The sequence below is a fragment of the Phocoena sinus genome, chromosome 8 (assembly GCF_008692025.1).
Source record: "Phocoena sinus isolate mPhoSin1 chromosome 8, mPhoSin1.pri, whole genome shotgun sequence".
Classification (NCBI taxonomy): Eukaryota; Metazoa; Chordata; class Mammalia; order Artiodactyla; family Phocoenidae; genus Phocoena; species Phocoena sinus.
The window spans coordinates 3155194-3176695 of NC_045770.1; the positions used below are offsets into that span (position 1 = coordinate 3155194).

At 49.8% G+C, this 21502-nt stretch overlaps 1 protein-coding gene and 1 pseudogene across 1 annotated transcript in view; both read right to left on the reverse strand.

The window, feature by feature from the left end:
• The window catches only part of NTM (neurotrimin), a 931342-nt gene extending 910059 nt beyond the window's left edge, over positions 1–21283 (reverse strand). Inside the window, exon 1 of the mRNA XM_032640687.1 lies at positions 20943–21283. Coding sequence (XP_032496578.1) covers positions 20943–21024 — 82 coding nt within the window. The 5' untranslated portion in view covers positions 21025–21283. The remainder of the gene's footprint in view (positions 1–20942) is intronic.
• Positions 6826–6943, reverse strand: LOC116758893 (annotated as a pseudogene).
• Positions 21284–21502: the final 219 nt, after the last annotated feature.

Genomic DNA, 21502 nt, shown 5'->3' on the forward strand with positions numbered 1-21502 from the left:
CCTGGGCCGAGCAAAGCATAGTTTCTCGCGAGGGGGAGTGTGGGAGCCGGTGGAGGAGAACACACACGTCCACTGGGCTTGCTTTCTTCTGTTGCTGTGGAGGTGGAGGCCTTAGGACTGACAGCTGGGGGCTTCTCTTCAGAACTTGGGGGAGGAGAGTTAAAGAGCATCACAGCGGAGTCCTTGAGTTCACTGGATTCCGAGAGACCAGGTAAGAGGCCGCTGTCTCTGTAGCCGCAGTCTGCCCAGGGGTCCCAGAGAGATGCCAGCCATATGAGTGGGCCCAGCGTGACGGCAAGGGAGTGGTGCTGAGATGGGGACAACGGAGGCTAGGACGCTGCAGTCCCCCACCCTCCGTCTCTGTCAGACTCTCTGGAGAATGTGGGGATTACACTCTTGCCCAGGCAGGGGCAGACATTTACCCCCAAAACATCCTTCCTGCAGGGAGTTTCCTGGGATATCAGAGAGAGGTTGAGACATCCCAGGGAAAAGTCACTCAAAAATCTTAGACCTCGAACCGTTTAATCAAACCCTGTGCCCAGAGAATCCAGCCTGTGCTGAGCAGAATGGGGTCTGGGAGGAGAGGGACACACAGATACGTAGGTTCTGAACTGGTGGGGCTGCAGCATTAAACCACAAGGAGGAGTCCAGTCTGAAGATGGACAGAGAACGGATTTCCTCTCCCCGGGCGGGAGCCACACTTCCCAGCCAGGGACAGTTGCCCCCCTGCCCACCCTCTACTCCTGTCCTCTCTTCTACCTGCTCCAGGAGGCGATGCTTCTAAAGGCTCATCCTTTCGACGACGCCGCCTTATTGCATTTGCTTCTCTTTTTGTCTCTGGCTGGCTGGCTTCCCCCGTGACCCACGGAGGTCTGCGCAGGTCGAAAATGATGGACAGCTGAGGCGTATGAAGCCTCAAGCCCCTTCCCAGCCAAGGGCTCTGGTTCAAATAGAGGGGCTCCAGTCTCGGATGACGTTACTGCAGCAGCCAGGTCCAGGATGTTGAAGTGCTGTAATACAGTATGACTTTTCGCCTTAATGGAATTTTTCTAGCCCACTAGGAAAAAAAGACTCCATTAACCACACTACAAAGGCCCCTACTTATTAGTATTTTAGAACAGTGGCAAAACATTTCGTGAATCTAATTATTGCTGACAAATATGAAAATTGAAATCAAAGTTGAATTTTCAGCTACAGTGCCTCATATGCCAGCCTTCTCCAACTCCAGCTATTGCATCAACACATTTATTCTTCCAATAGTTTCAGCAAAAGATGGCTGATTTTCCCTCTCCCCACTCGCTCCCAGCCCCCGCCAGGCCCCGCGCCCTCCCCGGCTTGGACCCTATATATTTTGAAACATTAAATCTGACATATTCATCTCGGTGGTTGGCACTAGCTAACTAACTGCCTGTTTACCTGTCACGGATGCAGGAATGGGCTGAGCTGGGATGCTGCTACCCTCCACCCTCTCTCCTCTCGCCCCCAAACCTAGCCTTCTTTTCTGCAGATAAAAGTCATTTGACTGATTGCAAATTCCTCGTGATATCAGGACAGAAAAAAAAAAAAAAAAAAAAGGACTTGTCAACACCTTTCTTTCTTTCCCCTATTAAGCATACTGTAAAAATCAATCCCTTTTGTCACTTCACTCTGCTTGCGAGAATGTTTAATGGATGTCAAGGGAGCTAATGATGGCTGGTAGAAAATTCATTTTAGATTTGCTATTTATAAAGTGCTCAGTACTCAGGTGGGAAATTAACATGAGGCAAGGAACCGGCTGGGTGGGGGAGGGTGGAAGGGAGAGCCGGCCCTGTCAGGCTGGCATGAGCTTTGTGTAGGTGGCACCCAAGGCGGTTCTGTGGGCAGATGACACATGGGTCAGAGGTGCTGTAGGGTTCAGTGAAAAGAGCATAGGCTCCGGAAACGTCTGGACCCTGGCGAGCTGACTTTTCTGAGCCACAATTTTGTCAGCAATAAAATCCTATCTGCAACACCCAGCTCACAAATTGTAGAAAGGATTAAATAAAATATCACACATAAAACATTTACCAGTGCCTGGTACTGAGGGCTAGGATGTGTTTAATAAATGTTCAGTTTCTTTCCCCACAGCCCCAAAGCCCTGTGAGGGGACCAGGACAGGGTGTGGTCAGCCCAGAATTGCTCCAGGATCTGGAACTGGCCAGGGCTTCACTCCCAGGCAAGCCTGCAGAAGAACCTGGGGCATCCAGGTGATCACAATAGCCAGTGGTTCTCAAACTAGAGCAACGGCAGAGATCGGCATCACCTGAAGGGCCTCTTCATCCGCACCCTGCTGGGCCTCTCTTCAGAGTTTCTGAGCGTTTACAGGTCTGGTGGGGTGGGGGTAGGGCCTCCGAGTCGCCATTTCTGAGAAGTTCCCAGGAGGTGCTGACCACACTCTGAGAAGCACCCTGGTGGCCGTGCACTGGGAACTGTCCCCTGAAGGACCACGCGGAACCACCACCAAACCAGCACCTCCAGATGTAACAAGTCCATCCCCACCCGACTGACCCCCGCCCCTCAAACAGGTCTGGGACTCAGAATTGTCAAGCAAATCAGCAAACGTAAGTTCACTCCCTCCCAAAATTTACCTCACTGGTCAAGCAGAAGAGGCAGGTGCCGGATTCACTGTCTGGTTTGTGTCAATGCAGAGCCAAGCCTCTGGGTAGTTGGTGCCTCAAGGGCTCTGGTGGGTCAGCCCTCCTGGCCCCCAAAGTTGTCCCAGTGACACATGGAACTCCAGGTCAGAACGCGCTGGTCCGCCCCTCACCTTTCTTCTAGTTTCTCCTCTTCCTGGCCTTCCCCTGGATACTTCTCTGTTATATTTGGATTAACTGCAGATCTCCTTTGATTACTCACTGTGTTGAAACAGACAGCCTGTTGCCACGTGTTTGATGACTGAACCCCCGGGGGAGTTCCTATTTGCAAGGCAGCCAGTTACGGAGCGCTTGGCCTTACAAGCGCTCCTTGAGCTGCTAATTCATTGTTTAAGAAGTTGCTTTGCAGTTTCTGATTTTTCAGTAACAGGCTTCTCACGAAGCCTTTAAGCTTCGGAACTAAGCCGGAAACTGCTTTTTCCGTCATTTACATCAACACCAGTGGATCGGGAGGGAGAAAAAGGGAATACTTTTGCCAGTTATTCCTGGGGCTCTGGAAGCCTCTGTGGGTAGCGTGTCAAGGCTGCAGGTCTGGAAAAGTGCCGTGGGAAGTGTGCGGCTCCCAGAAAACCTGACGCCCCGGCGAATGATAAAATCCTGAAATTTCTCCTGACGCCGGGCTTCCGCTTCGCGGAGCTGGGCAGATATTCTGGGCACCAGCAAATTGTTCTGTCAGCAAGCGGCTCCCTCAGCTGCATCCCGTTAGGATGCCTGTCACTCACCCCCCAGTCTTTGAACCACAGCCCCGCCCTCTGAGGTGGCATCCTGCCACCTGGGACAGGTAAGGGGGTGGGGAGTGGCTGTAGAAAAGCTGTCAGGAGGCGCAGCCTGGAGGGGAGGGGACGCAGTCTCCCTGAAGCTGCCCCTCATTTCTGTTGTCGGGGGTGTGGATCCAGGGTGTGGACCATAGTAGGTGCTCAGTTTTCTCAACAGAGGGGAGGAACTTTCTGGAACATGGGCCATTTTCAACCACCATCTGTTTCTCTCTCTCTACTTCTCTTTCTCTCCCAAATGTAGATTTTACAAATAATCCAATGAGCCAGAAAGCGCAGCCGTCCTTTTTTTTTTCCCTGCCAAACCATGTACCTCCCCATTAAAAAGAAAATAAACTGTGAAAACTTACTTTCACTGTTTAGTCTCCAAATTCTGATCGGGCTATTTTCCTTAAGTAGCGAACGTGTATGGACCAAAAATAGGGTGCCAGATAAAAAGAGAACAAAAATAAGATGCCCAGTTCGATCTGAATTTCAGATAAATAGCAAATAATTTTTTAATATAAGTATGTGCTATGCATAATTAAAAGTTATGCGTTGTTTATCTGGAATTTAAATGTGTTGGGCATCCTGGATTTTTATTTACTAACTCTGGCAACCCGAGCAAAAGGGAATTTGCATTTACTTACATAGTCTACATATTTCCATAGCTTCCGTACCACGAAGCTTGCTTTGTCTGGTGGTTCTTTCCTAAGGTGGGAATATTCCAGAGAAACCGAGATCCCTCCCATGTGGCCCACAGAGCCCTGAGGGGCGGCCCTTCCAGTCAGAGCTCCTCACCTGTGCTGCATGACGGCTTCACGTCAGCGGTTCTCGAAATGTAGGGTGACTTGCCCTCCAGAAAGGCTTCTTGAGACGCAGGGAGCTGCCTTTTAGAAAGTCCCAGACTTTCTGGTTCAGGGACTTTGCTCAGATCAGACTGGACGGAAGCCCTGGACTCCAAGGCCGACTCCTAACAAGGAAACCTCTGGGAGGGATCCTCTAAGGATAGAATCAGTGGGTTAAAGCAGGTCCCAAAACCCTGTTGTTCTCCTTTTTCAGCTTTTTAAATTCTCTTCCTGGCCCCCTTCTGTCTGTCCCTCTCAACGCTGAAACAAGTGTGTGCAGGGTTGCACGGTGCTGACCCTGCAGGGAGGACACACCCGGCAGAGAGCAGCTCTGCAAGGTCACGGAGAGGTGAAAGGGTATCAGCGTCCCTCAGTGTCTATAGTCAGTTTCTGGGTCAGTGTCCAGGGTCAGCATTGGGGTCAGTGTCCAGGTCAATGCCCAGGTCAGTGGGGCTGGAGAGCAGTATGAGGAGGCCTCTGGGAGACAGAGCCGGACCGAGGCTGGGGCAGGATAGGGCAGGAGAGGGAAGGACCCTGACAAGTTGAGGAACTCCGGCTTTATCTTGAGAGCCCTGTGGGCTAGTGGAGATTTTTAGCCAAGGACTGAAGTGGGAAAATTTGCTTTTGTGGCAAGATAATTAATGATGGACAAGATGGAGGAAGGGCTGAACTGGGATGCAAACTGGTAGCAGGAGACCCATTCAGACACAGCGTTAGTCCATAGACAATGATGTCAGCCTGAGCCGACAGTGGAGACGCAGGGACGGTTCAGAGACAGAATGGAAGTGAGCTGTGAGTGACTGTGGGAGTGCGAGGGGGGAGGGGAGGGAAGGGGGTGCAGATGCCCTCATGGGGAGGGACAGACACTAACACCTACACTGTTCAGAAACCTCCTAAGATGCTTGGCTTTACTTTTCCAGTATGAATTGAGTGACAAGTTTCCCAGGATAATTCAAGTAAACATGAAAGCTACGTTCTAAGGAAGTTTAAATATCCCATTTTACAGATGAGGAAAATAAAGCCTTCAGGAAAAAGAAAAAAACCCTCGATTTCTAAAGTTAGAGTTAATGACGGAACTGGGATGAGAAAAGGATATTCTGATCGATGTGGAAATCAAGAAATATATTTTACACAGATAGGTTCTGTAAACTGGCAATGTAAAACTCTACCTGTGTAATTCCTTGCAGAGTTAATTAATTTGAGAACTGAGTTGGAGATGAGCTCTGACCATGTCTGGGAGAAGGTCTCTCCATCTCCTAGACGGTGGGGCAAGAGATGGAGATAAGTTGGGGGTAGGTCATATCGTATCTTACAAATCCAGAGAAGAGAGGAATATAGCCAATATTTTCTAACAACTATAAATGGAGTATAACCATTAAAAATTATGAACCACTCTGATGTACGCCTGTAACACATAATACTGCACATCAGCCACCACACGTCCATAAAAAATAATAACAATCATTTTAAAATCCAGAGAAAAAAGAATGTTGTGAGGAAAGGAGCGATTAGTACTACGTGGAATCCCTCTGATTTGCTGGCCAGTGCTCTCCATTACTATGCAAACAACTATGTTCAGTCCTTTTCTGCTTCCCGGAAAAGCCAGCTTTTCCAGAGCTATAGGCACACACAGGAACCTGGATACACATGCATGCAGACACAGACCTTCCCCGAATTATACGCAGAGAAAATAAAAACTATCAAACATAAACTTCTTCAGCTTCCTGTTGCGAAGCTTAAAACTCTGCCTGCATCCATACAGTGCCCAAGACAGCTAACTTTCTTTTTTCCACTTTTCTTTATTGTGGTAAAATACACATAACATAAAAGTTACCATTTTAACCGCTTTTAAGCATACAATTCAGTGGCATTAAGAGCGTTCACAACGTTGTACAGCCATCAAATGTATCTCCCCAACTCTGTCATCATGCCAAACAGAAACTCTACACCCATGAAATAGTAACTCCCCATCCCCTGCTCCTGGTAACGTCTATTTTCTGTCTCTACGAATTTGCCTATTCTAAGTACCTCATAGAAGTTGTATCATACACTATTTGTCCTTTGGTGTCTGACATTTCACTTAGCACAATGGCTTCAAGGTCCTTCCTTGTTATAGCCTGTGTCAGGATTTTATTTACTCATTTCCTTAAGGCTGGATGATACTTGGTTGTATGTACAGACCACATTTTGTTTATCCGTTCCTCCATGGATGGGCACTTGGGTTGCTTCTATTTGGGGTTATTGTGAATAACGCTGCTATGACCATTGGGGTGTAAACGTCTGTTTGAGTCTCTGCTTTCGACTTTTGGGGGTATATACCTAGAAGTGGAATTGCTAGATCATATGGTAATTCCATTTTTAATTTTTTGAGGAACGAAGAACTGTTTTCCACAGTGGATGTACTGCTTTACCTTCCCACCAGCAGTGCACAAGGGTCCTAATTCAGTTTCTCTGTAACATCACCATTTTTAAAAACTAATAACCATCCTAATAGGCATAAAGTACTATCAAATTATGGTTTTGATTTGCATTTCCCTAATGACTAGAGATGTGGAAAACCCTGGGTGAGATCACAGAGTGGCGATGCCTTAACCACGTGTTTCTTGTTCAGGCTGAGGGCCTCTCGCATCCCTGTCGAGGGAGGTTTAACCTCCCCCCTTTCATACAACAGGCGAACTGCCTCTTAATATTCACAGCCCTCTTCTTCCATGGTTGTAGGCCCCTGAATTTGTCTGGGCATGTGGTCATCCAAAGTGGATGGTACCTTTCCCACCCTCTCCTGCATCTCAGTGTGGCCGTGTGACCAAGTTCTGGCCCAGGGCGTGTGAGGAAGGGTGTCCTGTGAGGGCTTCCAGGGAGGGAGCTTCTTTGGGATGCAGTCCACGCGTGCGTCCGCCCCTTCTTCTGTTTCTTCTCTTTCATCTCACGGCCTGGCCCAAGGATGCTGCCAACTTAGACCATGTACAATGGATCCAAACCACAGACAGGAGGGAGTCCTTCAGGAACTCCAGCCAGGAACACAGTGGAATGTTTTTGTAACCAGAGAGATAAATTCCTATCTTCTTTAAACCACTCTCACTGTGTATTGTCGTCATTTGTGGCCGAATCCAATGGTAATGGATATTTCCAGATACGTGGCTCCTTCTTTACTTTAAATGCTAGCGATACTGGTCTGTCCCCTTCTCTTTAAGACCCATTTTTCTGCCTGTGCTCAAGATTTGCTCCCACCCCACCCCTTACATTCCCCGAGGGCCCTCACCCAGTCAGGCACCTCCTGTGCCTCCCTTCATGCCCCCCTTTAGCAGCCCCTACCACATGCATTCAGAGCCGGCTTCCCCATCTTACAAAGGTAACAACCTTCTCTCCAACTGCAGCCCACCCCTGGTCTCCCTACTTTCTCTCTCTTTAAAAAAACCTGAAAGAATTATCCACATTTTTATTCTCACCCCAGTTTATCCTCACACTATGGCTCCAGCCCACAAGACTGTCCTCCCAAGAGGACAGAAGACATTCTCACCCCTGAGTCGCACCTTGCTCGACCCTCAGCAGCACTGGATGGATTAGGCGAACACTCCTGCCTTCCCCAGACACACATCCTCTGACCCCGATGCCATCATCCTCTCCTGGTTTTTCTCCCACGTTTTGGCCACTTCTCGTCAATCGTTTTCCCAAGATTGCGTCCCTTCCCAATCCTTAAATCCTAGTTGTCTGCCCCATTTCTCTTCACCTCCTCTCTACTGTCTTCCTGGGTAATTAACTGTGTCTGCGTCGAAGACCATCTTCGTTCAAGCTCAGATAACCTCCCGGGGTTCCAGACCCGTCCAGCTAACTTCACAGTGCGGTGCTCTGTGTACACAAATAAAACCATCGTGACCCAAGTTGCATGCATTACCGCTCCCCTAAAACCTGTCTGTGTCCCATTTACCCGGATACTGGAAGTCCTCTTCCATTTCCCTTTCTCACACACCACTGTTTTTGCTCTCCATCTCCAGATCACACCCTCTAAGTCCAGGACCCTTGGATACCCGTGTCTCTACGTCTCTGCCACGTATTCTTACCTGGTTAACTCATGCCTGACTGGCTGCCATACCCTCTACTCTTGTCCCCTTTTAATTCACTCCCCCACTGCAACTAGAGGAACATTTTAACATTTTTAAGTAACCCAAATAATGTTATTTAACGATTAAAACTGCGAAGCTAATCACGCTGCTGTCGGGCATACAGCCTTTCCACACCCTTTCTTCCCTCAGAATACGCTCTTTAACAGGAACCATAAAGCCATTCAAGGTCTGACCTGTGACTACTTCTCTACCTACACCCCTTGTCTTTCTACCTACAACCTGCCCCTCCACCCCCGCTTTGTCCCCACAAACTATACAAACCCATTCAATCTAGCCAGATGGGATACTGGATTCCTAAATTCCTACCATGCTCTCCTGCCTCTAGGCTTTGGCCTACGCCATTTCCTTTCATTGTAACACTTTTCTCTCCTCTCACCTGGTTGAATCTCTTCACCGTTGTGTCTCAGCTTTCACATCTCTTCCTTCTAGAAGAGTTCTCTGACCTCAGAGATCTAGATGCTGCCGTAGCAAACATGACTTGCTTTTATCCCAGCACATAGCATGTTGTATTGAATTGCCTTACTTCACTGAGTATAAGAAGTAGGACCCGTGGTTTATGGCCAGCGCACAGTAGGGTCCGAATAAATCATTCTGGAGTGGATGAAATATAAACGTAAATAAGAACTCGGCCATGCCCCTGAATGTACGATTTTGCTTTTTTTTTAATCATTTACCTTGGTGATGTGGACATGACAAGTCTATATCTCTTGAGGATGACACGAAGCTGATGGTGACAGCTTATCAGAATACAAAAACAGTCTCAATGGATTTAAATAATGGACCCACGTGAAATGAAATTTCATGCACTTAAAAGCAAGGATGGGAGAGGTCTTGAATAATTTTAGTCAGGGGAATGAGTGCAACGCCAATGAGCCATCGCGTGGAATATTTGAAAAGGAAAAGAAATGAATATAATAACAAGGTGGTCCTAGATATCAGGAGCCATCTCTCTGGTAACGCCTCCTAGTGGATCATTATCAAACTGCAGCAACTTTAGAAGACAGCGATCAGGATGATCAGTGGTCTAGAAGTTATGCCCGTGATAAAGACGAGAAGGAACTAAGATTGTCAAGATAAGATAACTTGGGTCCATAATAGTCTTCTCTTAGAAGGAAACTGCATCACACAATACGACTTGTATGTTGAGTGGCTCTAACTGGTGTAAGTTAGGAAGAGGCAAATTTTTGCTCCACATAGATTCTCCAGGATTGTATTCAACTGCAAGTAATTGAAACCTAATTATATGGGGATTTTTTTCCCATAAATTATAAGTGTGGACATAGGTATTCCAGAGCTGGCATCACTACTATGTTATCTTGAACTTGGGGTCCTTCTGTTAGATTGAGCCACGTGAAATTGTTCATACTCAGCTGGTTTTGATTTACTAAAACAACAAGTCCATTTAGTTCAACCTAAGAGCTTCCTGTTTTACCATTCTGGATGTGTTTGCCACTCTGATGCCATTTTGTCCTCCTGTTTGCAAGTTGGTTCCTGGACCCCCGGGTAGTACGCCAGGCTCTCAGTCAAGAAAAGTCTGGGGGAGGGGGGTGGTAAGGTTCACAAAGCACAGCCTTCCTGAGTAGAACCCTCAAACTCCCACCCGGGAAACTTCTGCTCACTTCCCATTGGCCTGACCTGCACGCCGTGACCATCCTCAGCTCTAAGGAAATCTCAGAGGTACGTGTTATAAACAGGCACTTTGCTGCCCTGAACAAATTTAGAGCCCTGTAAAGAGGAAGGATAGAATTTATACTGAACAGTATTTTCTCACAGAGTTTATCCACTATACAAAGGGAGGCTAGTGTCAGTTGATCTCCACTGTATTGGCACTGTAGAGTCACAGGTGTTTCAAAGCAGAGGTGATCTTGCCCCATTCGGATCCATTTAATGAGAATTTTTGTGAGTTGAACCTGGGCCTCTGCTTATGACAATCTCCACAGGCGATTTGGATAGACAGCCGGAACTGGGACCGTGACTCTGGCAGTGAGCGTCTGCTCCCTGGAAATCCTGGAGTTGGTCAACAGGAATTAGCGAACGTCATTCAGGTGGGATGGTTGTCTTGGGCGGGAGATCGGGCTAATTCCAAGGTGCCTCCCGCAACTCTAGAAGTCCGAAAACACTTCTGGGTTTGACGATTAAACTATTCCAGCCTTGGACAAGGCTTCAGCAGTGCAAGAAAGTAATGAAAAAGTGGTGATAAGACATTCCGATCCTTCTACTCAGAAGGTTTACGGGAAAAGGAAGAAGAAATATAGAATAAGTATTCTTATTTGCTTTCAGACTGGGCAAAATGGTTTCTCCACCTGCAGGTGTCTGTGCATCACCAATTGCATTGAGAAAAAAGGTTGTCCGTCTTTTCATGTTTGGGCCAGGTGTCCTCTGGCTGTTTAGAGGACAGTCAAATGCCCCGGGGGGGATGGATGGTGAAGAAAGACACAGAGTAGGTTTGAAGAAGCAGGTAAGAAGCACTCGTCCACTTTGCCTTCCCCAGATAAACAAAGCCACCCAGTCACTCTCCTCTTTCCTCAGGTGCACCCTTCCCTGGCCCTTGGTGCCCCCTCTGACGCCAAAGTGGTTCAGAGAGCAGCCCCTTCCTCCACACTTCTGACCCGCGGATCACTGGAGGTCCCATTTCCTGCGCTTGGGTGAGTTTAGCCAAAAAGAGTGAGCTCATCTCCCGCTCCCTGGACGCCTATAACATCTGGTTTACATCTGGTTATAACCAGGAGGGATTACTGATGTGTGGGATTACATATTCAGGGTCCAAAAAAGATCTTGTTGGAGGAAGATATGAGTTGAATCTGATAAAAAAGACTTCAGAAAGCGTAAGTTTCGAGGCCAGGTTGCCGTGTGCACAGTACAACACAGGCAAAGGAGAAAGAAGGGTTAATCACAGCTCACCCTGAGTCTACAGGGTTCTATGGCTCCTCATAAACCTAAGGGCGTCTTTCTCTCCCTCTCTCCCCTTTTGTCCATAAGCACTGGTCGCCTGTGTGTCAAGTACTGTGCCGAGTGTGCAGATATACAAGGCAGTCCCGGGCCTCCAGGAGTTCACGGCCCAGCGAGGGGAGACAGACGTGTCAGCAGGTAGCCACACAGATGTCAGCGGACACGAAGGCCGGAAGGAAGTGCCAGAGCAGTGAAGGCAGAAAAGAGAGAAGGAGGGGCTTCAAAGGGACGCTGAGCCTGGAGTTTTGTCGTGAGTCACGACAAGCGTTTTCCAGGTGGACAGGGCAGCCCTCAGCAGAGCACTCGTACTAGGAGGTGGAAACCTCAGAAAACCCCTAGGAATCCACAGAGCGGGAGCAGGGTTAGGGGAGAGGCCGGCGCCCCTGGGCCATGCCTTTCCAAAGAGCTGAGACTTCACTGTATCCTAATCGGGAATCAGGAGAGGCCACATCCTGTAATATTCGGGGCTACTCAGAGCACACTGGGAGGAGATTTACCTTAAAAAGAACATAAAGTAGCCAGAATAACTTTAGAAAAGGGCCATCAGCACCCTATCTGTGAATGGTTATACAGAAAATAGGAGAAAAGCTTGGAATATTTAACTAAGGGAGAAGGGGAGGGAATCCTGTTTTCAAATATTTGAAGGAAAGTCATGTGGAAGAAAAACCAGCCTTGTCCTGGGGGTAGTAGTATTAGCAGCAATCATAATACTATTAGGTGATATTTATTGAGAGCTTACTATGTGCCAAGCACTTTACCTGCAGCAACTTATTTAATCCTCATACCAGCCTTAAAGGTAAGACTCAGAAGTAGCTCCGTTTTATACAAGAGGAAACTGAATCACCCACAGAAGTTGATTAAACCGCCAAAGGTTTCAGACTAGGAAGTGGCACAGCCAAGGTCTGGACCCAGGCAACCCCAGCCACTATGTTGTGTGTTCTCTCCAGACCTCGAGCAAATGGCTGGAATCGATGAGAAGACAGATTCTCCTTTGTCTCCCCGTCTTCCTGAACGGTCAGATGCAATAGCTCTCTGGAGAGATGCAAGTTCCCCCCATACTGGAGACAGAAGTTAGGGGACCACTGCAGCTGCACTTTTGGGGTGTTAGAGCTCCAAGAGAGGGATTGAACTAAACCATCTTGAATGTTCCTCTGGGCTCGGCTGGCTGCGACTCTGGCTTGCCTGACACAGCAGTGTGAACACTTTGTGAGTTACCCAGTGACTGCACTTGGTACAAATTTGCACGAGAGCTCTGCTCCCCCGGCGCCTCCTACACCTGCTGACTCCATCAAAACAGGCAAGCTTTCACTCCTGCCTGCACCGCAGGATCTGACCTGGCTTGGAGGGGAGGGCCAGCATCACTCTGCCCAACACAGTAGCTGCCAAGTTGCCACTGGGGTTCTGAGCACGGAGCCTTTGTTGCCTGTGAGAAGGAGAGCCATGGAAGCCGCAGGCTGCCTAGCCAGTTCCTGGGGAGCGAGCGGGAGCGGAGGCCAGGAGAGAGAAATGCAAAGCTTCACACTTATGAATGGAGTGTCTGCCAAGGCTCACCATCACTTAGCTCGCTCTAAATCCGCCTCTAGCACATTCATTCCTGACCCATATTCACACATCCCAAAGCACCTGAATTTCTCCTGTAGGGTTGATTGTTATCCTTCCTGAGTCCCCCTACCTGAAAGGCCGCGACTAGTTCATCCTTTCTCCCCACCTGAAGGATGCCTTCTTGATGGAGAAGCGCGTGCACGCATATGTGGTACAGTATGTATGGTAGAGTGTGTGGTGTTTGTGTGCTCACACACCACTCACACGTTCCGGCTTTGGTCGTCCGTCTGTGACTGTGTTCATATTCTTAGCTTCCTACAAACAGAGACTGCTTCTGAATATTTTCTTCTAGCACCACTACCTTTCAAGGACTAGACTCAAAAAGACGATTTGCGGAATTGCAAAATGTGAGACTTGAAATGAAACTTGAAAATCTTTCAGTCCAACTGCTTTATTTTAGAGATGAAGCAACTGAGGCTCATGGAGTGGATGTGTCTTATTCCAGGTTGGAGAACATTTTCGGATGACTTGAGAGGTATGGTTTTCAAACCTGGCCACAGATTGGAACCCCTTAGAGAGCTCTGAAAAATACCCAAACAGCTCACAAAGAGATTGTGGTGTAATTGTTCTGGGATGGGGCCCAGACACTGACACTTTTATAAAGCTCCTCAGGTGATTCTATGTAGAACAAATTTGAAGACCACTGGCTTAGAAAATGGGAATATTGCAAATAAAGACACAATGCACCTACCCACTGAGCCCCTTCCAACATCTGAGACAGGGTCAGAAGAGGTAGAATTGCTTCAGGTTGCTTGACTTGGAAGAGTCATGGATCCGTGAGAAAGGTACTTACCTGTTCTCCTACAGGGGAAAAGCTAAGAAGAATCACCACCACTGTGGAAACGCAGATAGAAGCAGTGGGGTAAGCAACGTTCCTAAAGCATCCACGGGGCAGCCACAGCACACAATGTGGGCGGAAGAAAAGCTCGATTCCCTTTGGCTACGTGAGGCTGAACACACAAGTTGACAACTGAAAGAAGACTTGTGTCCCAACCACAGCTGGAGTATCAGAGGAGAACAAATAAATGACGACGCGTGTCTACTATTCCAGGAACCCTAAATTAGGGTGTGATGAGTGGTTAGCAAAAAACAAAATAGGTTCTCAGAAGGGAGGTCATCTTAAGTCTACCTTGAAATTTGAATCCCTCAGAGTCCCCTGAACTGCATTTGCCTCACCCCGACCAGCTGCCTCGGCAAACCCTGCCCTGCCCTGTGTAAGTGGCCCCCCCTCGCCCCCTTTGACCGTCTAGTTCTATGCAGAAGGCAGGGCACAAACGTGCTGCACAGGCCACTGGATAGGATGGCAGCAGTGCCAAGAATCAACCAATAACTCGAATGACAAGAGCCAATAGTCGCAAAGCCAACTACCTCACGCCAGGTTTCCCCATCCTTGTGCTAACTGAGGGAGCATCACACATCCCCGAGCCCCTTGCGGCAGGAGTCAAGGTGGCGTAGCAGAGGCAGCAGCTGTTACATGATGGACCCAGAGCCCGGTGGAGCTTCCTCCCCCAGTACTCCCCATCTAAAAACAAGCATCCAGGGTTGCTGCGTTCTTCCCGCCCATCATAATTTGCACAAGCAACTGTGCAGGAGGCCATGGCACGCAACGTGCCCCCCTTGCTTCTGGTCCTGTTGGTTCTTCCCAATGTGATTAAAAAGAATGGCAAATGAAATCAAATCTGGGAGACTGTACTCTTTTTTTTTTTTTTTTTAAGATTGTTCTGGATGTGGACCATTATTAAAGTCTTTATTGAATTTGTTACCATACGGCTTCCGTTTTATGTTTTGGTTTTTCGGCCATGAGGCACATAGAATCTTAGCTCCCCAAACAAGGATCAAACTCGCACCCCCTGTATTGGAAGGTGAAGTCTTAACCACTGGACCACCAGGGAAGTCCCCATACTCTGTCTTCAGTTGCTTTGATCACTGATATGTTCCCAGCACCTACGACAATGCAGGGAACATAATAGGAACTCAATAAACACTTGCCAGGTGATTGAACCAACGGACAAATAAACAACTAGGTCTAGTCTGTGTTGGATTAGAGTTTGGTGACACCACCACCAAGGAGAAGCAAAGGAGGCGCCTCTGGAGAGTGAATTTGAATGAGCAATTGAAGCCAAAACCAGTCCATCTTTTGAACTTTCTTTTATTGCTGTAAAGGACAATACTCTTCGAGAAGCCAAAAAAAAAAGAAAGAAAGAAAGAAATCAAATTTAGTAACCTAAGATGTCCTTAGTAACAGAGCTGAAGAACGTGTTTTCCAATATTTGGTTTCTCAGCTTGACAGTCTCTCTTGAAATACTTTTTTCTCAGCAATGAAAATGTGAATCGTTGTTGGTTTGTTTTGCGGTTTGCAAATGACTTACAGAGCTCTTCTGGCAGAGTTTCTGTTTTTCTTCTTGCAAGTGAACAAAAGGCCATTTCTCTAATATGACTTAAGTGGGGGAGATTCTGAGATCTGTCTTGGTTTTGGAAAGAGGAGAAAAGGTAGGGAGGCAAGCAGAAAGAAGAACGAGGACACGGGAACAAGCGGGGCGTAGAAACTAAACAGAAGCAGGAAAGAGGCAAAGGGAAAAGGGACGTGGAACACTGGAGTGTCGGGGACACACAACAGCTGAGAACGCTGCTGTCAGTGGGGTCCCAGCCACACTTATGGGGCGTGAACTCGCCACTGGTTCTTTGGTCCCCCCACTATCATTGCACCACGTCATCTGGGCTCCTGGTGACCTGGGAGGACAGACTCCCCTCCTCTCCTAGGCAAGCCTGTGCAAGGCGGAGCAACCCCTGCCAGGTTGACCCAGGTCTGTCAGCTGATCAATTATGTTTCCCACAGAGGAGAAGGGAAAATGAAAGGGAGAAAGAAAAGGGGAGAGAGAGAAAGAGAATTGGGAGGGCAGAGGAGAGGAGGAGAGAGGGCAGAAAGAGGGAGGGAGGACAGGGGAGAGGAAGAGAGGGAGATGCAGGGAGAGTGAGAAGGCGAGGGATGGAGGAGGAACACACGCATCTCTTCGCTGAAGCTCTTGTAAGTTTAAGCGGCCACAGCAAGAGCGGGCTCAGTTCAGAAGGTTGCAGAAACAAATACATAAACTAAAATTCTAGAGGTTACTGGACGAAATCAGTCAAGGCAGAGGATAGAGTCCTCTTCTTCCCACCCTTTGCCAGTACAGCTTAGAGCTGTTCTTTTCCCTCTGAAATTCTTGGCTCCACCCTCCCCCTTCCCAGGGCCCCGCCCCCTGCCATTGGTCCCACCCCCTCGCCCCTCCCTGAACAGTCTCCTCCTACAAAACGATGGGAGGTATGGTCCCCGCATGTTTCTTCTAAGTCCCTTCCTGTCTTCACCAGCACATCCTCTAAGGGCAGGAGGCCTCTGCCACCAGGTGGGAGGAGACACCTGGGAAGATGTGGTACCCAACCCCATCCGACCTGTACACCATCGATTACCTTAGTTTTGAGTGTTTTCATTTTTTATGTTTAATTAGTTTTATTGAATTTCAGATGACTACAGACATAAAGTAAACATGTAACAAGCCAGTAGAGCAGAAAAAGAAGGAGCTGCGTAAATACCAGCAGGCCCAGCATGGAGCTCCACTTAGCACCGCCTGTTTGCCGCGTTACAAGCCTTAATGAGTCCTTACAACACCCAGGGGAGTTGCTCCCCATCCTGGCAGGCAGGTGGGGAGACGGGCGCACGGATGGAAGTATTTCCACCTACAGAAAACATGGGGGACTTTGAGTTTGGATGTACCTGCTGCCCACCCAGCTGTGCTCAGGCCACCAGAACTGGCTGGAAATCCGGCAGGCCCACTCATTAGGGTATTGGAAGGGTCTGTGGGACCTCCGCTGGGGTTACATATAAAGCAAAGTGGGAGTTTTTTGCGTCTTTATCATTCTAGTTGAGGGGCAAGAGGCAAGAGCAGGTCGTGAGCTCCAAACCTAAAATTTCTGGAACAGAGACAAATCCTAGACACGACAGTCCTCTCCAAAGTGTTCCCACCAGGAGCAGACGGCAAGAGCATCGCAAATCCTTCCAGCATGTTCCTGGACGTCCCAGAATCACGTGTCCCACGTTGACTCAGAAATGTCACCACTGCTTAGGATGTTGAGATAGCTCACCTCGCCCCAAGGGGTAAACTGTGGCTAAAGCCAACCCTGGTGTGGCCCATCCAGGACACATAGCTGGCCCCAGCCTGGGTCACTGCTTCTCAGGGCTGCCAGACTGCGTGGGTGCAGGGGCAGAGCCCCGGGGAGCTGCTAAGACACAGTGCCTGGCAGAGCACACAAGCAGGAGACCAGGAGAGGCCCTTCGGGGACACAGCTCAGCACCCTTCATCTCAGCACCCTAGGAGAGGCCACTGGGAAACCACAGAAGTCAGGGGCAGATGTCACAGGATGAGAAGGGGTTCCAGGGCTCGTATTTGGCTTTAAAACTGACAAAGGGAAGAAGCAGCTCCAGGACAAGGCTGTGTGCCTGGCAAGTAACGCTGCGACCCAAGAATGGCCCCGGCTGGGACCCTCCGGCCACCTCGATCAAATGCCCCGAGGACCGTCACCGTGCGTGAAGGATGGAGGTGAGCTGCATTTGTTGTGCCAGTGTCCACGGCTCACCCATGGCTCGCCCCCAGCTGGCAGCTCCAAGCCTGGCAGCCAGGGTCCACACCGTGAAGCCCCTCTGCAGTCTCCCCTGAAGTTGTTTTCGGCCATGCTTCCAGGTGCCCACAATGCTTACATCAGGCCCAGGATCCCATCATCCCAAACCGATTTTTCACTTTGCCAGTAAACATTGTTATGGTCTCATCTGCCCCCCTCACATCTCAGAAGCACTGCCCAGCTCAGGCTGCGGCTGGCACCCAACTGTTTACTGTGAGTGGCAGGAACTTGGCCAATCCGCCCAGCTGAACGGTGTCCATGTTGCTGGTGCCCAGAGAACGAGAGGGTGAACCTAGCCCCATCTCCTCTCCCTTCCCCGCTGTCCTGCCTGTGTATAAGTGGGCAGGTGTGTTGATGTGGGATGTGAGAAGGTGAGGGAAAATGAGAAAGGTTAAGACAGGAATCTAGCCAAGCTCCTCGGAAAGTGTTGAAAGGAGCATTAATCCTTCGAAGGAGAAATGGTCGGGTTACTAGAAGGAGAGAAGCTGCAGCACCCCCAGCCATTCCTTTCAGAGCCTCTCAGTGGCAGAAGGTGGGCTGTGTGCTGAAAAGGACAGCGCCTAATCCCGTCCTCGGCCCTCACTCCGGCTCCCAGGAACTGGGAGGGGCTCTTGTTAATCAACCTCAGATCTTCTTAGGACCAGAGCCCCAGGGCGCTAATCACCCCCTGCCTCCCGCCCATCACTAATCAGTGCCGACTCCCTCCCCATCTAAGCTGGATCACGGTTGCTGGTGGGGTAGAGGTGAGAAGCAGGTCAGGGAGGGGTCCATCACCTGCCCCTAGCCCCGGGCACCTTTTCGAGAAGGCAAGAAACCCAGGAAGTAACGGCTTTAGGAAGAGCCAGCTTAAAACAAAAACAGAGGAGAAGGAAAAATTGCCTTAGAATGTGTACTGCATTCTAACTAGTCCCACTGGGTCAATGCAATAGGGGTGGATTACGGCAGGCAAGACGTGGCTGCCTCAGTAATTCTGTGAGTTTGATAAGAGGTAGCTGGCCGACTCCAGCTCTCAACCCCTTGAAGAGAAAACACACATCCTGTTGGCTGGTCCAACTGGCATGTGGCTCAGGGGTCTTGGGGGTCCCTTTGCCTTAAAATTGGGCAGCCCTGTTCTTTTGTGACACTTTGAAGGCTAATCAGAACTGGCTCGAGCTGGGTAGCACAAATAAGGCCATTATTCGTCTTAGGAAAAGCAGGATTTGGTAGAATGTGAGGAGATCTGGGATAACCAAGTCACCTCCATCCCCACCCCAAGACGGCAACAAGAATGCAAAATCAGAATTCGCCCTGGAGAATTTTGCATCACCACTTCCTTCCCATCTATTCAGGAATGATTCAAAGTATGAGCAAATATTATGCTTCCCTGCATTTATTTCTGATTAAAAAAAAAATCATGTATGCTAATTTATATGTAAATTCAGTATGGCCCTGGGGCTCCTGGCATGCAGCCCGTGGGGCTGTGGATGGTGGAATTTTGGCCATTGTCTCCGGTTTGAAGTTACAGATGGAAGAGACACAGACCTCAGGACAGATGGAAATTATGGAGGTCTTGGGACCTTCCCTGTCGCTTCCTCTGACCCCTCACTCCACCCCTTGCCTAGTTAGTTTCCATTGCTGTGGTTAGCATGATAGAAGCTGTTTCCCTGAGGCTACCTGGCTCTGGACTCAGTTTCCCCGCTGCCAGAGCTGGGGCTCTGACCTCACTGGGTGAGCCCCTGTTCACCCAGTACAAGCAGGGGTTTGCACACGCGCGCGCGCGCGCGCACACACACACACATGCTGCCACAGCTCCTTGTTACGTAAGACGAGTCAATCAGGGCTGCCGCCACGTGGCCTCCTTCACTCTCACACCCACCACCCGGTGAGGGAGGAGAGACACCCCGAGGCCGGCGCCCCCGAGGCTGGGTGCAGCAGGCAAGGCAAGGAGATCCCGCACAATGGACTTGCTCACATCCAACTCATTGCTTGCATCCAACTCAGATCCCTCCGGGGCCCCCTTCCTCCCCCTCGAGCCCCAGCCGAAGGTACACACGCATTCGATTCTTCCCAGCCTGGTCCCTCTGCCCACCTTGCGTGGTCACCCCTGCAACTATGGCAAGGGGACAGTCCCCAAAGCCCACCCTCAGAGGGAGGTCAGCAGGACCCGAGGTGGGGACCAGTCCGGACCACGAAAGCCCCGTGCTGCAGTGGGGAAGGGAATCAGGTGGGTGGGACTCCTCAGCCTTCTCCACCCCCTGGGAGTGAACTTTCCTCTGGGGACTCAGCTGCCTGGGCTGAGCTTCCACGCGGGGTCCTCTGGGAGATGGTGCTGGACCACCCGGGGGAAGTTTCTCGGCCCGTCTCGGTCCCTGGGAGTGCAGGGATCTTCAAAAAAGAAAGGCAAGCCAGACCCTCAAAGGACAGGGTGGGTGGGAGCAAGCAGGTGGGCAGGTAATGCGGCTGCTGGGACCTGAAAGCCGGGACAGAGCGCGGGGCCACCCGGTGCAGCGAGCGGACTCAAGGTTGAAGCGGATCCCAAGCCACCCCAGCACCGCAGGGCCACGTCACAGCGCGCACTCACCCCCAGCAAGCCTGGCCCCAACTGCAGCCCCTCAGCTCCGCTTTCCAGAAGAGAAAGAAACCAAACATTAGCATTCGACTCTTCATGCCTCTTTCCGTTCAACTTAGGAGGGCTTTCCGGAATTTCAGAGCCCCGCTCTGGTAAGATAAGCCTCCTATCTGCTTGTTACCACGCCCCGCGGCCCCCCTCCACAAACACACCCCAAAACACATGGGAAACTACCCCGCTGCCCACCACTGCTGCGGAGCGATCCAGCCCTTCTAGCTGGCTCTCTGACCACGATGCACAGGTGCCTGATTATGCCTAGCCTGCGTTTTCTGTTTGCTCCTTGCAGAAGCTTTGCAAGTTTACTGGCCGATAGATATTTAAAGTTTCCTCTCGTAATTTCTTCCCAGTACCATAAGCAATGCGTTAGCAGCCCCGTCGCCCTCCGAATCCGTGATTCCATGTGTCTCCATCTATCGTGTGTGTGCAAGAATGTACGGAGGTCCAGGGGAGCAGCACACAGCCACGTACCGCACGGGAGCCCCAGACACATTTTACTTCTGCACGTCCATTCCCCCCCCCGCGCCACACACCCACCCACCGTTCCGGCAGCAGCCAGCATCAAATCAATATCCTCACAGCCTGGGAGGGAGGATGAAGTCCCAGCCATGCTGCTCGGACGCTCTCTCCCCCACCTGCAAACCAACCGCACAGCAGAGCCGACTCAGAGAGTCTGCGAATCATCAACAGCACACTGTACAATTCCTGGGTCGACCGTAGGCAAATCAATAGCAAGCTCTTACCTTGAAAGAGAAACAGAGCAGCCAGCGCTGTGAAGATTGCCCAAGAGACAGAATTGTGCATTTTTGCCTGGATGGTTTTCATGATTTTTTTTTCCTTCTTTTTCTTCTTTTTTGTCAGGTTCGGGGTTTTTCTTTCTTTCTTTCTTTCCTGACAGACTGCGTTGCTCTCGAGCTGGTGGAAGGAGATTTAAATCCACTGTTTTGCTGAAGGACACCACAAGAAAGCCAAGGATGGGAGAGAGTGTGACTTCTCAGTAATTATCTCTCCTCATACTCTGGCACTGAGACACCTCGTACAATCTGGCCCTGGACAGCCCTCCTACAAGCTGCAATCATTGGTTCTAATCCAAGGATTGACAGAGCTACAACACACGCCCGCGGGTGCGCGCGGGCGCGCGCGCGCGCGCACACACACACACACACACACACACACACACACACACACTCAGAAATCATTTACTGGGCAAATCAGGCTAGCTGATTAAAGAGACAGGAGCCTGGAGAGCTGGTATGATAAATGCCACTTTGCCCCGTCTATATTACTTTCATTTTTTAAACTG